Raw genomic sequence first — 18,208 nt, 5'->3', positions numbered from 1 at the left:
GTTGTTTGAGAAGTCTTGATTAGTAGCGCCACTCTGGTCTGAAGATCGAAGTATGTAGCCTAGTTGTAAAGAAGAGGTTTGCAAAGCCTTTTCCCAGGCTTGTACGGGTTGAGATAGTTGATGCAAGGAGTGTGAAGAGGTTACGGGGAAGCCTTTGGAGTCGTATTTGCCTGCTCATTTTAGTAGTCTCTTTGAAAGCTGCTCTCATGAATAAGATAAGAGGAATTTGGCTCTAGGTGATTTTCAGTTAACCTCAGTGACCACAACACTGACCAATAAAGTGTGTTCAATTTATATTTATAGATCTATGTATAAATCTTCGTGTGTATATATAGACTAACACTTCTTCAGATACATATATCCTTATAACATCGATTAGAAGATGAAGAATCCAAACCAAATGAGTTCAGGCATTTCTACTTCAGACGTTCAACATGGCTATTATTTATTTCATCATTAGCATGACATGGTGCAATCAGCTGACCTCTGTCACGCCGAATGGACGCCTCCTAATAAAAGCTGAAAAGTGAATTGATTTTCCCTCGGTCATGTAATAAGCGCATGTCTCTGAGATCTAGCCTACTCTGACACATGTAAATCCCCTTAACATTAATGGGAGTGGGTTTCACCCATGTGTTGATGGGAGTATAGATTATTTTAATAGCTCAATTATTTACTTTATTTGTGAAAGCAGCCTTAATGATCTTCGGTATCAAAAATGTTCTTGGGGAGAATCATGGGTATTGATATCTTGGGTAGCTTCGCCCTCAAATTTAAGCTCAAACCTACTGAAATCTGTTTAGATTCCTAACTTTAGGACATGCCTCTGCACTTAGTAATGGGCTGATTACCTTTTTGCAGGTATCCGCCCCACTATTAAGGCTGTGTTGAGATTTGCACTTAAAGCAGAAGTTAAATCCTCTTTGAACATATATGAATAATAAAACGTATCCCTCACAAATTTACAGCAATGGCTCTGATTAGAGGATGACTTTTTTGAGAATTTTCAAGTAAATCTGTAAATTAGTTTCTGAGTTATAAGCATGTTAATATAGCTCCTTTAAGAAATTATTTGAGTCTCATCTGTGTTTTTTTGTTTTGTTTTTTGTTTTTGTTTTGTGTTCCTGATTGCTCAGATCTGAATATTGACTCGTCTAGATTGTAGCAAAATATAAGGCATAGGCCACTTACTGACTTTATTACGGTGTCAGTATTTTTTTTTATTTAACATTTCTACTGATAAGCCTTTCTGTCCACACCATGATAATAAATAATTGTCGCTTGGAAATATTGTTTGCAGTTCATTATGAGTGTGAGGAAGGGGATCAAAATGAGTTTGTGCTGAAGTTCAGGCCTAGTGTTGGAAATATTAAGCAGATGTTCTTTCATACTGATCTGTTAATGAACATTGTTTTGTTCTCCATCTAGAAACAAGGATGGTGGTCTGCATACTGTTGTGGTGGATTCTAAAAGTGCTTACCCTGTCTTCCTTGCTGAAAACGACTCTGTCCTTAAATCCAGATGATCCCAATGTTTGTAGTCACTGGGAAAGGTAATGTATAAGCAGTGTCTCCTTCGTTTGATAGCCAGTTCAGATTTGTACACTGTAAAGGCAGAATTATTATCACCAGGAGTCAAATTCTGTCACCACCCCGCACGAACAGACACTGATCTATGCTGCAGAGGCAACACGAGTGAGCACCTGTGTCTGGATTCAGAGCAGCCAAAATAATCAGCGCCAGGGCTATGCATGAGGGAACATAGTACTTCTCTTCTGTCCTGCTCTGGAATGCTCCTTTGTGGGCTCCTGTACAGGAGCTCTCTCCATGCATTCAGGGTTTGAGTCTGTCTCCCTCTCAAATTGCTGGGTGCAGAGTTCCTGGCCGGTGGCTGAGCGCAGTGTTTGCCAGTGTTTGGCACTAAGTATTGATCCTTTGTTGGTACAACATGCAGGTTTGTACTGTGAATTCTGAACTTCTTGGTTTCGCCTGCGGAATTCCCATCAACACCAGTGAAAGTTCTGCATATGAGACGAAGGCGGAATATGCAACACAGCCCCCTAGACTAGAGAGCTCTATGCACTAGAGACCCCAATTGTGAATTAGGAGAATTTTGCTCACAGCACATCTTGTTATAGTGATGTGCTGTCATCCCATAACTGGATCTGTGCTGGTGGGCTCTTGTGTCTGCATGGAGCCCTTTTGCCTTCAGTGGGGCTCCATATGGATGCTGGGGTCCATTTGCAGAGACCACAGATACTAAAGTTGCTGCACTTTTAGGTTTAACTCATGGAGCTTCCATCCCAGTTACGTGTATTATTCCAGCATAGGAGTGAATGGGGCCCTGACATTTCTCCGTAGTTTATACTACAGCAAGCATGGCTCCAGTAACAAGAGTAAATATGCATATGTAGCACAGTGGCATTTATGAAGTTCATTATGATTTGATTTTTGGAGGTCTTTGTTAGAGCGTGAAGTGGCTTACAGGACAAATGCAGCTGCAAAGAGAAGCATGTTTATGTGCAGAAATGGTGTTTTGCAGTCGTGGTGAGGGGAGATGCATTCAGAGCACAGGAATAAAATATTGATTTTGTGTGAAGAAAGTCAGCAACCTAGAGACCCAGTGAAGGAGAAACAAAAATTAAATAGCAAAATTGATTGGTTGTACTGACCAAGACGACTTTGTTACTTAGAGGTTAATAAATCAACCGAAAAAGATGAAGTTGGTGTAACACTGGGTAACAAATAAGTTCATAAAATAATAATGATTCGTGAATGTTATTATTTTACATTTATAACAAGCAATGTAAATAAAAATCCCACCACCAACAAAAACCTCCAGCAAGTTGTTATACAGAGAACAAAAGTGATTGTCTTGTGGCTGCCCAGGTAGAAGGGAAATATGACAGGTAGATCAATGTATTAAGAGCCCAATCGACTGACTTCAATAGGAGTCAACTCTCCAGGCAAATATTTTGACATTGTCTGTTATTAAGAGCGCAGTTCTGAAGCCTTTAATCACGCCAGCAGTCCCATTGACTACAATGGGATTGCTCGCATGATTAAGACCACTGATTTAATTAAGGGCTTGCAGGATTTAGCTCATAGGTCCAGGTCCTGCAGTTAGTAAAGACGGTAGGTTTCTGCAGGGAAGATCAGTGCAGGATCAGGGCCTTAAAGTGCAAGATTCTCAGCTTTGTGTTTGCCTGTGTGCAACACACACACCTAGGGGGCTATGGGTGGAATTTTCTAAAGCATCTAAGTGATCTAGGAGCACTGTATCACAGTTCAATGAACTGCCTCCGTATTTCCCCTCCCTGTTCCTTTAAGGGCACCCAACTCTAGGCTCCCAATTCCTCAGCTGTCGCCTTTCTCGGGTAGAGACCCACGTCTTTTCCCCCCCCCCCCCTTTTTTTTTTCCCCTTCTGACTGGGTTTTTTCCAGCCTGCAAAGTTCCCTGCCTACAATGAGTTGTCCCCAGCAAGTCAGACTGCCTAAAAAGTCTGCACTTTGCTTTCTCTGAGAAGGCTTATGAACAGCTGGAATTGCCAATGGTTACAAGTTACCACACAGCTCTTTATAAGCAAGTACATTTATTCTTCAGGTGAAAGCCTTACAGAGAAAACATACTGAAAACAATAAAAGAACCTACACGCATGTGATAAGCTTACCAGAGATCACCCCAACTCCAACAAGGGCTCTGGTAGGAGTCAGTCCTTCACACCCCACCAAGGGTTCTTTCTGTGGTTATAAGTTTGTAACTGCCTTAGCTCAGACCAGGCACACCCATGAATAGGTTAGTCTTTCCTTTACACAGCTTGGCCTTTACCTATAATCTGAAGATTAATCAGCAGACAGTGGTTCTCTCCTTTGAGTGTAGCTTCAAAAGGCTGGGTTTTTGCATCACTAGAGGTGGGGAATTTACATTCACCTCCCCCTAGAGATTCCCCAGGCTAACACTGGACACTGTTTGTCCCAAAAGTCCATTCTTGTCTGGCCCATTGTTCAGTCTAGTTCTTTGAAGTTCATAGCACTTCCCAGGGTTCAAATCCCGTCTGCCCCGCTAGAGAAGTTGCATGCAGTCCCAGCCCACAATAATGCATAACCTTTGCATTTAATACAATGGACTCCAAAGATACTTAAACTTAATTCAGTAAGGTTCTTCAAGGATGCTGCAGGAAATTGCCATATATCTCATTCCCATATCAGTGGGATTTGTGCTTCTAAGTCATTTAAATTCTTGAAAATACCAGCCTCATCCAAATAAATATAATCAATAATAGTAAGGTAGTACCTGTTGCACAAAATAAATATGTAGGGATGGGAGATGACTGCTGACATCTTCCCAATGTCTTCGCTCTTTGTAATTTTTAACTAGTTTACCCAATTTCTGCACATTGCAATCTGTTCAGGTCTGTAAACGATAATATCACAATCTGTCCAAATCTCAAAACCTTACCATGCCCAGACAGCACTTAACTCATAATTTTATGATCTGCAATTAGTTCCCAGGTTATTTCTGCTACAAATTACATAGGATTAAATTTGTGCAGTTTAAAAATAAATGCCCTTGAGACCTTTTATAAATTATCCCTGGTTTGATTGGTGCTCCCAATATTTGTTGAAGTAATGACGCTCCTTCATCATAAAATGAAATGTAAGAATCCCACCATGCTGGTAAAACTCAGCAGCATTATGTTAACATGTGCTCACATTAGCAGTTTGGTATACAAGGAAAAATTAACAGTCCTAATAGGAAGACCTCTGATACGATTTTAAAGACATGAAGCATTTTTTAGCTCTTCTAAGACAAACCATTTTGCTCTACATAAGTTTTGTTTTAGAAAAAGTAAAGCGTTTACCAGTTGCCCTTCCCAGATTTTAAAACACGTAATGCATTTTGGGGAACATTTATTCCTCTCTCTGAAAGAAATGGATTTTTAAATCCGTCGGAAATACTCCATAAATGTCTCAGTTGTGCCTTCTATGCAATGGTCCGAGCTGGGAGCAGAAGCTCTAGGAGGGATTCTGCCTCTAGGTGAAAGTGGGGAGAGAGGGGGAAGATTTCTTTGGGCTTTGGATCAGGCCCATTGTTTCCAAGACTGTTGATTTAGTTATTTCTCAGGCTGGAATTCGGTGTGGGCGCATGTCAAGGAAGCAAAGGTTTTTTTTCACGTTGTAAAGAACTGCCTTTCCCTCTCTTTCATTGTCTGTTCCTAGCTATGCTGTGACCGTGCAGGAATCTTATGCTCACCCTTTCGATCAGATCTATTATACGAGATGTACTGATATACTGAACTGGTTCAAGTGCACTAGACATCGGTAAGTGCTGTTGCCAAGATATTTTAATTGTATTTTGCCTTTTCATCTCCCCGTATATCCAAACCTTTGTGTTACCTTCGTGATAGTGAAGGAAATACAGGCCTTTCTGCGACACAATCCTCGTGACTGATACTATTTCAGAAGCCTTTGTACGGAGAAATCCAGAGTTCAGGGCAATCTAGGAAACCAGGAGAAGGACAGTGACTCTCTCTTGAACTTTGATCCAGCTACATCAGGGGTTCTCAAACTGGGGGTTGGGAACCCTCAGGGGGTTGCGAGGTTATTACATGGGGAGTCGTGAGCTGTCAGCCTCTACCGCAAACTCCACTTTGTCTCCAGCATTTATAATGGTGTTAAATATATTAAAAAGTGTTTAAATTTATAAGGGCGGGGGTCGCACTCAGAGGTTTGCTATGTGAAAGGGCTCACTGTACAAAAGTTTGAGAACCACTGAGCTCCACAGAATAGTTCAGTTGCCTAGTGCAAGATGGGACCAAATGGCTTGGGATGTATCACAGAATCTTTCTTTCTCTTTTAGACTGTTAGTTTGAATATGGGTCAGGTTGGTGATGACTAGAAATGGGACTAAGCTACGAAGTTGGCATCCAAATCTGAAGCTGAACTTCCCATAAATTTGGAGTTTGGGGCCCATCTCCAGCTCTAGCACGGAGTGAAAGTTGTTGCCATCTGATCAGATTCCTCTGGGTGGTGTGAAATCAGCTATTGGCGGATTTGCTCCCAGTGGAAAGCCATTCAAATAAACACCCAGCACAATTGATCCTCTTGGGGTCTCTTCCTGCCAGCAGCTACTAATTGGGCTCAATTCCCATTGACTCAGTGGCAACTGAGGGCACTCAACACCTTGTAGGTTTGGAACTCCATTTTAGTTTCTGTGGTCTGATGCCCAGAACTGGGCACAGAAGTTGAACTGCTCATGCCAAGAATATTGGTTTGGTTGGAGTATAGCAGACTAGGTGGGGTTGACTTGTCTAATAGAAAGAACAAAAAAGGCTGAGCCAAAGTACATTTTCCAAAGTATTGTCCTCTCTGCTGCATGGAGAAAGCTCAAACTCCTACAGAACGCTCAGTACGGTGGCTTTTTTGCATTAGAGGCTCCTGATAGGGAAAGCTGCCTTATGGTGCTTTCTTGATTGCAGTGTTACGCCACCTTGCAAGGGAATGAAGTCTGGGAATAATTACCTAGTGGAGACAATACACTTTGGGGGTTAATTTCCCAGTCTCCTGTAACAAGAACTAGAGATACAGCTTGCCTCGCAATAGTTCCTTGTGTGGCATACTGAAAACGTAGTTTCCATAGAAGATTGTGTTGATCCCATCACTCATAGCTGACCTTGCTGAAACACAGAGAAGAATGGTTATTCCTGAAAAAGCTGCTTGCCCTCTTTAGTTCTGTGACAATGTTCTCAGATAGCAGTACCACAAAGGGCTATGTAGGCTGATAGTCGCAAATACTGTGTTTATAATACGTTCTATTGCAAGTTTCAAAATACATATCGATTTTTTTTATGGTGTTTTTTTTAATATCAAAAGCCTTCATGCATTTTAAAGTAATTATTGAATGCTCTCCTTGCTATAATTTAACACAAATATAATTCCAACCGTAGGCATTGATTTCCAATACTGTCAAATGGCTTTCTGTCTTGCAATTTAGAATAAGTTATAAAACAGCATATCGAAGAGGACTAAGAACAATGTATCGGCGAAGATCTCAGTGCTGCCCTGGATATTATGAAAGTGGAGACTTCTGCATACGTACGTATACAGTTTTTATTCATACATTACAGTTAAAAAATATCTTCACCCAGAAGGTGTAGAAAAATCGAAGATGTTAATACAACAGTAATCAATAAAATTAAGGGCTGATTTCAGAGCTACTGAGCATCCACTGCTCCTCCGACTTCAGTTAGAAGTGTGGGTGCTCAGCATCTCTGAAGGTCAGATCTTTGCAGTCTGAGGCCCTGATTCAGGAAATCATTCCAACTTCAGCACACACTTAACTTTAAGCATATGCCTAAATCCCAGATAGTTTGCATTATTTTTAGGTGCCAGATGTTTGCCACATTACTTTAAAAAGTAGTAATACTCTGAGTCTCCAACCAACAGATCAGGGCATGATAGCACAGTGTATCTTTCCGGTGTAATATTTTTATACCTGGTTCTTTCTCTTTGTAATGTGTCAAGTCCCACGCTGGTTTTGTCCATATTCATTTTCAAGAGCTATTTCCACTCAAGGATCAGGCTCTTCACTGATCCTTAACTGCAGTCATCACAGAACCCCCCCCCCCGCCTCATTCTAGGAGAGTGATTTAGGTGGAGCAGACTGTGCCCTTTTTTCACTGTTAAAAAAAGCTGTATTTTTTAAAATCTCAGCATAACTAATGTGCATGAATCCATCTGAGTTATCCCGAGGTAAAAACACAATGAAGACCAGGCACATCAGTTTTACCAGGAGGTATACAGCCCCTTCCAGGGGTTGATCTCAGTGAGTTTACCTCACATTAAAACTAAAGTGCCTGGTCTTCACTATGTTTTACCAAGGGATAGCGCTCACTCATTTATGTGCATTGGTTTCCCTGATGTGCAAAATACACCCTTTTCAGCACTGAAGACGACTTAGGTCTGTGTCTACTGTTGAGATCCTTCCTGTCTCTTCCCCTTCTCATCCCCCACCCTGTCTTTGTTTTTTTTAGCCATCCTGCCACTTTCTGTTGGTTATTTTTTGTTTGGTTTTTTCACATGGTGATCACTACCCTGCTACTTTCACTGGACCATCTCGCTCCTAGGGGTGTAAAGTATCTTGCTCCCTCCCATGGCAGAACCTCCAAGAAGAGGTCCGGGGTCACCTAGAAATTCACCTCATTGAATTCCCTTCCAATGCTGCCTTAATGAGAGGAGGGGGAATGGTTTGGAGACTGGGATTCAGCCTCCAAACTACACAGATCCTGGGTCCCACTGGGGAAAGGAAGCGCCAGCCACTACAGAGGAGATGCTCCTCCACATTGCTTCACTCAGCCAGTCCTTTAAAATCTATTTCATTAGGATTAGTGGGAGTCGATGGCATGTGGCGAGGGGAGACTATATCCCGCAGTGTGTATGATGATCAAAAGAAAGTTTGATTAAAAAACAGTGTGTAGATTAAAGGCTAATTGGGTCTTCTTTCATTAATAGCAGCCTTTATTTCTTGCAAAAGTTAAACAGCTTTGTAATTAACAATGACATGCTTAGGCTGCTGAAGGCTGAGTTTAACTTTCTATTACTGGCTCTTTCTTGGATTAAAAGCAGGAGAGAAGGCTTTTTTGGTATTGTTTTGATCCTTTTCCCCCTCTCGTTTATTGTCCCTTTAAAGAGGAATGTCAGATTTTTTTTTTTTCTTGCCTGTTGTGTTGGTATTTCCAGTGTGAATTAGCACTGATATAATCCGTTTTGCTTAGTCTTAACTACTCAAGTAATCCGGAGATGCTTGGCTCTGCCTTTCATTCCGTGGTGCCTTTTTCACCCTTCTCATGTCAGTGATGATGATGCATTGTGGAAAGTGGCAGATAGGCAGGGGGTCAAATATTTTTTCTCTTTTGAATTGGAAATCTGCCCAATTCTGCATTGGGCAGATTGGAGTGAGATCTCTTCAGGACAGGGACCAGTCTTTTTGCATGTCTGTAAAATGCATAGGACAATTTGGAGTGGGGGAGGGATAGCTCAGTGGTTTGAGCATTGGCCTGCTAAACCCAGGGTTGTGAGTTCAATCCTTGAGGGGGCCATTTAGGGATCTGGGGCAAAAATCTGTCTGGGGCTTGGTCCTGCTTTGAGCAGGGGGTTGGACTAGATGACCTCCTGAGGTCCCTTCCAACCCTAATAGTCTATGATTCTATGAGTGCAGTGTAACACTAATTGCTAATTCAGTGTTCTATCACTGCTACGGGAGCAGCTATCAATGTAGGTTCTCATCTTTAGCTCCTTGAAGTCCCCAGCAAAACTCCCATTGCCTTCAGCAGGAGTGCAAGCCAGCCTCTGTGGCTGGGATCATTTTGTTGTTAGTAATGAATTTGGGATACAATCAAAGAATCAACGTTGTTGCTAAGGAGTTGGACTAACGTCGGCAGCTGCTGTGTGACATTCCTTCTCACGAAACTCTGGCAGAATTATTTGGTTACAACTTATACCACCCCTCGCTAGTTAAATACTGGTAATTTTTCAGCAGAGATTGCCATTGGGGCTGAATTGTACTGAGCAGAGCTTTTCCATTATGGAGGAATGTTTACTAGGAAGTACATTGAGCCCATCAATCTAATTTTATTGGTGACCGAAGATGGATGTGACTGCATGTGCAGAGGTGACAGGTTAGAGAATTAACCGATTTCAGCATCTTACCATATAGCTTTGAGAATTTAACTTTGAGGGAGGAGTTTGTCTTTGTGGCATTTGCTTTTATTGCCTCACTAGGCAAGATTTTAAAAAATCAAACATGAAAAGTGGATGCTTTTCTCCCCCCTCCCCCATTGGTGTCTTAGAAATGGTCCCTACCAGTCTGGTAGTTGTGCAAAATGTTTCCCCCCTCTATGCATATATTTATACATGACAGAGCTTTCCACTGAGCTGCCTCTGAAAACAAACTGCATCCTCCGGGTAGTAGATCAGAGCAACTATGATTTAGTAGACTTTGTTTGCTAAGGGAAGCTTTTGGCAAAGCAAGTGCATAAACTACAGAAAATCTTTTTTAAAACGACGACAAGGGTTCAAATGCCCTTCAGGAAGGATTTTTAAATTGTACCAACTAGATTAGCATCTGTGGTAGATAAAGCAGCTTTGAACGCTTCCTTGCTGCTTTAAAAAAGAATATTACATGGGTCTTTTGTTGTTTTGCCCTTTGAGCAGAGTGTAATTGAGGATTTCCCTTTAAAAAGTGCGTCAGGTGGAAAGAGCCCCTAATTCACTAAATGGACAGCTCTTTGTCTAGGAGACCAATGCTTTCTTCAGTCTGTCCCTTTTAATCTTTTCTTGCAGATCAGATTTATATAAAGAAGTTTGTCCTAGGTAGCACAAGGGGCAGAGAACCAGGCATGAGAAAAGTGTAGGGGAAGGCAGAAAGCAGCATATTCTCCCCTCCACCCCAACCCTTGTTTATTGATTCTAGGCAGGAAAAACAGTCAAAGGACAGGAGGATGGCAATTCACTTTTTCTTCACATTCACATTTTGCGTCATGGAGTATTTTAATCACCAGATGGTTTTTTATTTTTCATTTTCAAGGCTAGTATTCTGTTTTCATTCACTTTCTAATATATATCCCTATGCAGTGGGACTGGATGGCTCAGAGATTTGATAATGGCAAATGGAGTTCTCTAGGTCTTTGGTTCAAACCTGACCTAGGTCAGTAGTGTCTGAAATTGGTTGTGTCTTGGTGGTGCTCTCTGGAATGAAGCTAGGTGATCACCGCTTGCTTCCAGTGAGCAATTTGTGTTACAAAAATATTGTCCGTATTACTACTGATTGCCCCCATTGCTAGCAGTCTTTTATAGAGAAACAATGGATTCCACAGGTGGAATCTCCACTCTGTCAGCCAGAGTGGTGCTCTGTCACGGTCAGTCTAGGCACATGATGATGTTTGTGGGTCTGTCTGTTCTGTCAATAAACGAAGGATTTCATCCAGTTGCCAGCACGAGTCGTGACCTTTGAATTCACTTTTGAACAAATGAAGAACGACGTTCCCATCAGGGGCAGCCTATGAGTACAGTAGGACCCGCCTGATTCACCACTCTGCCTGGCTGGCTGAGGAAGTCAGCAAGTCTCTTAAGCCCAATGGCCGCAACTGATCTCTGGTTGCTCAATGCTAATGCCCGCAGCTATGATTGCGTCTGTGCCTGCCTTGTTCCCAGCCCTGCTCCTGCCCAGTCTGTTCCAGCCCTGCTTCCCTACTGGAGTCCTGGCTTTGGTTCCTGACTGGCTCAGACCCTTTGGCTCTGATTACTGGCTGTGACCCCTGGCTTCAGTTTCTTGCTCCTGCTCTGATTCTGATTCCAGTTCCAGCTACTAGGCCTGACCACCCACATCTGGGTTCCTGACAGTTATTACAATAGTAAGATAAGATGTACAAGTGAGTTTTGGAAACTGATTTTTATCATGATTTTTAAATCGTATATTCCATGTCTAATATTTTAAATAATACAAGCGACAAATTGCAGTATATAATTTTGTATTCTACTTGTATGACAATTCATACCTTAGCATTATACTGGGTTTACAATCTTGCAATATAGTGTCGTTTATTTAAAAAAAATTCTGTGAAAAGATTGTTTTATTGGAGCCATATGGCCTGATTGTTAAACATCTGTGCAGTAGAAGTAACAATTCCAAAGCGTCCTGCCATCTGGATGAATCCCAATACTTGCAGTTTCATGCATGTGATGCAACAACACACCGACACCGCAGTCAAGGATTCTTATGATGAAAAGAAAAATAATAGCGTCTGTGATCAGTGCAAAAGTTGGACAGTCGAGGAAAACACTGAATCAGCAGTTTTAACTTCCTGAATATTCATAGCAGTTGTTTGTATCATGTCAGAAGATTTGTTGATTTCCCCCCCCCCCCCCCACTGCCCATGGATCATTAATTTTAAATGTTGGCCTGAGATTTTAAATTGCTCTTGGCCAGCAGTCCTGTAACTTAAAGTATATTTTCTAAGTCTTAACAGGTTTCAAACAATATTTTTTTTCATCTTTGTAGAAATGTGTTATGCCAGTGTTAGTGCTTTCTGTAAGAGCCTTAGTGATACATTTTTCAGGCATCCAGCATTCTGTGCATCAATAATGCATCATAAATAAATGGAAATGATATAACTATACATAGACACTTTATAGCAGGGAACATATATGCGCTCGCTCGCGCGCGTGCTCTCTCTCTCTCTGATTTTAGTGTGTGTGTGTGTGTGTGTGTGTGTGTGTGTGTGTGTGTGTGTGACACAGAAAAATGGTGTGGAAGGCTATTGTTCCTGTGACCTTAGTAACTATGCAATTGAAGTGACGATGGGAAACACGTTCTCAGCTCAGATATAACAGTTTGTTTGGAATTCCTCCTTTTGTGCCCATTTTATGTGTAACTTCACACAGGTTCTCCTGGGCCGAGTAACAAGGATACACAAGAACTCCCCCCCCCGCCCCCTCCAGCCTTCCTAGCTACACACGCCTGTGGGGCAGTGTTCTTAGTTCCTGTCCCTGCTGAGTCTTTCCTCCAAGGGACTAGCTCCCCATTCTCCATCCTTCCTTGCTGGGTCCTGCTCCCTGCAGGTTGGCCCTCCCCCAGCCCCTCTGTCTGAGTGCTAAGGAGAATCTCTGTAGAGCGGCTCAGACAGCCTTCTTGTCCCTTTCAGTCTCTCACTGAGCTCATGCTGACCTTTCTATCTCCCAGCAGGCCTGGTTCTTTCTCACTTGATCACATGCTCCCATCCTGCAGACCCCTGTGCTTGCTCATTCCCATCACCTTGGGAGGTAGGCTAGGCCTTGAGCAGGTGAGACTGAGCCCCAGCCCTCTGAAAGGGCCAGGGTACCCTGTGATTCAGACAAGGTGTAGGCAACTATTAAGGTAAGGGAGAGTGTGCAGACCTCATTGGTGAAGATGTGACAGGCATGAGTCTCTTCTGCTTATGCCATTGTAAATCAGGAGTAATTCCCTTGAGGTCAATGGAGTTCCACTAGTGTAAGTGAGAGGATAACGAAGTTCCAAGGGAAGGTAATATAGAGAAGATGGGGTGGAAAGAGGAGAGGCAGGACAGTTCATGGACATGAAAAGAGAGGAGTGGAGGAGAAGAATGTAACAGCACAAGGGGTGAGGTGAGGCTATAGAAAGTCTTAAAGTTGATAAACATTTAAATTAAAAATTAAGGCACCCTGGTTATCTGGGAAAAGGAGGCAGAATTCCTTGCTATTTCTGTAGAATGACAAGAGAGAAACTTTTCTGCATCCTCCAGGGTGTAGCCAGGAAATATAACAATTGAGAAGGACACAACAGGCACGATCAAGGTTCAACAATGCTCACGCTGTGTTAGCAGCGCTCCAGTGCAGGAGGGTTTGTGGGAAGCAAACATGAAAGAGTCACAGATACAGTCAAACGTGAATTCACTTTCAAAGTCCAATATCCAAGGATCTATTTCTTTGGTTAAGTTGCTTAGTTCTAACTAGCTCTTTATATATATATATATATATATATATATATATATATATATATATATATAGAGAGAGAGATATATATATGCGCGCCTATCTCCTAGAGCAGGAAGGGACCCTGAAAGGTCATTGAGTCCAGCCCCCTGCCTTCACTAGCAGGACCAAGTACTGATTTTTGGCCCAGATCACTAAGTGGCCCCCTCAAGGATTGAACTCACAACCCTGGGTTTAGCAGGCCAATGCTCAAACCACTGAGCTATCCCTCCCCTCTTTAAATGGAGAGTGCCCAAAGACAGGCTGGTAGAAATCAGCATAGTTCCATCAAAGTCAATGGAGTCTGTGTATTGCCTTTGAGTCTTTATGTAACCTTCTCCCCACTACACTTTTGCTTTAATATCTCTCTGCTCCCCACCTTATTCTTTAGTCTTCTCCCACTTTCCTCCCCCTCTGTCATCACTGCTCTTCAGTGGTGTTATGCGGATTTGCTCTAGTGAAAGATCTATACTGAATAAGACAATTACTTATATTATAACGTGTGCAATATGATTATTGAGAAATCATCGTAAGTGATAATTGCCACCTATGCAATCAATTCAGGTTTATTATAGGCTTGTCAATCTGAGTAAGTAACTGACTTAGTCCAGTCTGTGTCAGTTCCCATTTTTTGGCTACCCTTGCATGGATAATGGTTGTATATGAATCTTTGAATTACAATTTAATGCAAAGAAGTTTTAAGCTATATTGTTGGCTCTGGCAGCTATAGCTGCTGTGGTGTTTGTGGCTTGTAGGGCTGGCACTTTGCTAGGGGAGGTGCAGCATGTTCTTCCTTCAGCATCAGTGTAGTGCCATCAGCTGCTGAGCAAGGCTGTGGCCCATTTGGCATGGGTGGTGCTGCTGATGGTTCTAACCATGGCCCACATGTTGCAGTCAAAGGCCTAGGTTGCTTGGCTGATAAGGGTTGCTGATAAGCACCTACTTGCATGAGGTGAATACAAGCAGCAGGATTCTGGCTGTCCCTATGTGGACAAGCTCCCTTGCATCACTGCCTCCTTGCACGCTTGTGTGTGAGGCACTTACCCTCAGTGGGCACGGTGAAACTCCAGAAGATGGCAAACATTGTCACCCCAAAAAGGAATTGTGAAGGTGATTGATAGTCTGGGAGTGTGGAGACATCTTGAAATCAATAAGGTTGAAAAGCAAAAGGACGTGTGAAATGAAATCCATGTTTAAAATTAAGGTTGTTTTCTTAACCATTCCTTTCCGTCCCTCTTTAATGGAATTATTTTCCTCTGCTCTGATGTAGTTTTAGAGTGGGGGGAGGGGAGGTGGACAGGGAGGAGAGAGGAAAAATAGCAACTAAATCAAGATAACCTTTAAAAAGCACTCCTAGTGCACATACAAAATCTGAGCTAGCATCTTTTTCAATTTCTCCTATTGTAGTCTCCTCCAGCTGTGACCCTCCCCTGACTGGTCCCTCGTTCTTTGTCATACAATAGCTTCCCTGATGTTTAGAGCTATCAGAAATAGGGGGACAAATCTCAAACAGATTCCCTCGTTGATTCAGAAAAAGCTACTGGTAACCTGGGTGATTTTTTTTTTTTTCTTCCCATTTTTGGCTGCCTACATCTTTTTAAACTCTAACTGAAAATGAATCAATATCACTACAAGGACGTTTGACGAGCATATAAAACAGAATAAAAGTGACATGCAACAGTGCCATATCTGATAAAACAGGGTCATCAATAGGACCCGAAGTGAACTTTCTCGTGTTTACCTAGTCTTTGTAGCTCTGTTGTTCTAATGGCAACAGAGAACCATTCAGAAAGCTGGTGTGAAACAATCTTTCAAATTATTTCCCAAGATAATTTAATAACCTATATATGCCACTCTCCACTTCCACCTTAAATGGTGAACGCAGTAATCATATACAGTATTTCCCCTTTACATTAACATTAGGAATTTGCATGCTATGCATGATTCTTTTGTCTTACCACTTCCTCTGAATTCCTTACCACAGATCCTACTCATATTAAACTTGCTGGAAAGCAGCAATGCCAGATGAGCCTGTCACTTCAAGTATTAAGTCAAAATGGTTCCATCCAGTGACATTAGTTATGCTGTGCAATATACTGCAAGATGTCTTATGAAAACAACCCAGCTCCTATACAGCTTAATGCAAATAGATTGTATTTTAATTATTAAACAGGCCTTCAAAATGTGTGTGGAACTTAGCAAGTAACCACAGAGGGTGAAATTGTGTTAAAAAAGCCTGTGATTTAGTGGCTTTCAAAAGTGGCTTAGGGACAGATTTGCAAAAGTATTTAGGTGCCTAAAGATGCATATAGATGCTTAGTGGGATTTCCAAAAGTGCCTTGGCACTGAACTCCCATTGAAATCAATGAGCACTAAATTCACTTAAAATCTCAGAGACAAGAATTCAAGACAAGCATAGATAAATGAAATGTTGAATGCAGGGCGTTCGGATCTGATCTCACTAATTGCTGAAGCCAATGAAAGTTCTGCCATTGGATCGGATTCTGCCTCCCTTCCTCCATGACTAGCCAGCGCTCAGCGTAAGTGACAGAGGTAGAATCTGGCTCATAGACTTCGCTGGGCGCAGGAGCAAGCCTCTTGTCTTTGTTCAGGACTGTAAAGAACCAAACACACTTTTGCAATATGAGCCTGATTTTTCAAAGGTGCTGAGTACCTGCGGCAACTTCTATTGACTTCTCTGGGAATTGTGGGCGCTCCGCATCTGTGAAAGCAAACCCCCAAAACAACAATAATATGTGCTGGGATTGAGAGTGAAACTAACTGGCCAACTGCTGGTTGCAGTGGTGCTCTTGGTGGCCATGCTAGGTTTTAATTTATTCATATAGTGCTGAAATTTCTGTGCGTTCAGCATTCATCGCTTTGGCCCCGTGGAAGGGAACTGAGCAAAGGAGCAGGAAACTTTAGTAACCAAAAGTAAACTGAAAAATGTGTGATAGGTTGAAATAGCCAGAGGAAGTGAATTCAGGGCTGGTCGCTTGCATGCATATGTCAGCTGTAGGTTTGCAGGGGAGCCACTCATGAAATTGGTGCTCATTTCTGGTTCCCTACTTGCTTTCAGTCAGGGAACAGGGTGAAATTGGCTAATTGATTGGAAAGTAGAGCTTTGAAAATCCAGGATATCCGCAGCCCCTTTTTTGTGGATTGTGGATGGAGGCGGACCCAAATTTTATATCCAAAACCCTACAAATCTGCAGATAGCTTCTTTATATCCGTGGCTCGTTTTTGCGGATTGTAGATTGGTTGCGGATACAAATTTTGCATCCGCACAGGGCTCTATTGAAAAGCGTCTGTTAGCAATTCTGAACTGAGTGCTGTGTAAAAGAACCCATAAGACATCAAAACAGATGTCAGGTTCCCCTCTCCCCCGTGTGTTTTGCTATATCTGTAATCAAGATCCACCCACAGCTAGATCACCATGGAGAAATCTATATTTGCTGCAGGGCCAGGCCTGGTATAAACTCCTCTCTGGATTGGGTACAGAGACACACCCAATGCTTTCCTCTTACAGACTTTTTTTCTGTAAGACTGTAGCATTTCACTTTAAATGTGCATGTGGTTGTGTCTTGGCGTCTATGCACCCCATGGTGGTTTGGCAGCCAAAGTGTTAATGAAGCAACTGTCTACACTGTCAGAGCTGATTGGCAGCCCCACAGCAGCTGAGAGGATAAGAGGGCAGGGTGGTGGCCAGAGAGACTGAAAAGGTATTTCTGCAGCAGACTGGTGAGAAGCTTCCAGAAAAATCCAACACTCCAGAGGCAGGACCAGAGGCTGGGGGAGCCTACAGAACAGGAGAGGTAGGCAGTAGCTTAGGGAGCAGCAAGGGACTGAGGGGGGCTGGCTCTGGCTGTGCCAAACAAGGGTCCTGAGCCGGAACCCAGTGGAGAGGGCTGGAAATCCACCCCCTACCAACTCCAGCCAGGGGCTTTTGGAGGAAAGGGTCTTAAAGGCAGGAGACCTAGGGCTGATTAGTCCCCAGTAGAGCCACAGCTTCTGACTCCCCACTATCCTAAAGGGAAAGGAGACTACTGAGGTCCTGGCCAGGAGGGCTCAGGTCACAACAAGGTCTTGACAAATGCAAAACTGGGTGTGGTGGCATAAAGGGTAATGGCACCAGGTTGGTGTACCCCGCTGTCTTGCCACAAAAGGGGAGCTAGCAGACAAGGCCCCCATATTACAGGTTGGTTCTATTGTGGTACATGGATTCCCCTTAATAAATATTTCTTAAAGTCCTCCAGGGAAATTGTGCTTGAAACTAGGAGCAATAGAGATTTCATTGAAAAAAAATAAAATTGAGGTTGGAGGGTTCAATTTATTTCAAGCTCAGTATTTCAACCATTGATATTTACACTTTCCAAACCTCACTTTCTTGGATATGGTGGGTAAAGAGACACTGTCAACCTATTTATGCCCAAAGTTTACTGTGCTTTAAAAATACAAATCCCATTTACCATCCCTGATGAATATTACGATGCTTTATTTGTATTACTGTAGTACAGGGGTCGGCAACGTTCGGCACGCAGCTCGCCAGGGTAAGCACCCTGGCGGGCCGGGCCAGTTTTATTTACCTGCGGACGCGGCAGATTCGGCCGATCGCGGCCCCCACTGGCCGCGGTTCGCCGTCCCGGGCCAATGGGGGCGGCGAGAAGCCACAGCCAGCACAT

At 42.7% G+C, this 18,208-nt stretch overlaps 1 protein-coding gene across 2 annotated transcripts in view; it reads left to right on the top strand.

Annotated features, from left to right (window-relative positions):
- The first annotated feature begins 1,436 nt into the window (after positions 1-1,436).
- MEGF11 (multiple EGF like domains 11) overlaps positions 1,437-18,208 on the top strand; it is a 246,274-nt gene continuing 229,502 nt past the window's right edge. For both annotated transcript variants that reach the window (XM_026648563.1, XM_024205469.1), the window contains exons 1-3: positions 1,437-1,552; positions 5,220-5,321; positions 6,994-7,094. In XM_026648563.1, the coding sequence (XP_026504348.1) occupies positions 1,437-1,552; positions 5,220-5,321; positions 6,994-7,094 (319 nt within the window). The remainder of the gene's footprint in view (positions 1,553-5,219; positions 5,322-6,993; positions 7,095-18,208) is intronic.

Source organism: Terrapene carolina, unplaced genomic scaffold (assembly GCF_002925995.2).
Source record: "Terrapene carolina triunguis isolate 2854851 unplaced genomic scaffold, T_m_triunguis-2.0 Scaffold67, whole genome shotgun sequence".
NCBI lineage: Eukaryota > Metazoa > Chordata > Testudines > Emydidae > Terrapene > Terrapene triunguis.
This window is presented reverse-complemented; position numbering and strand designations above follow the sequence as displayed.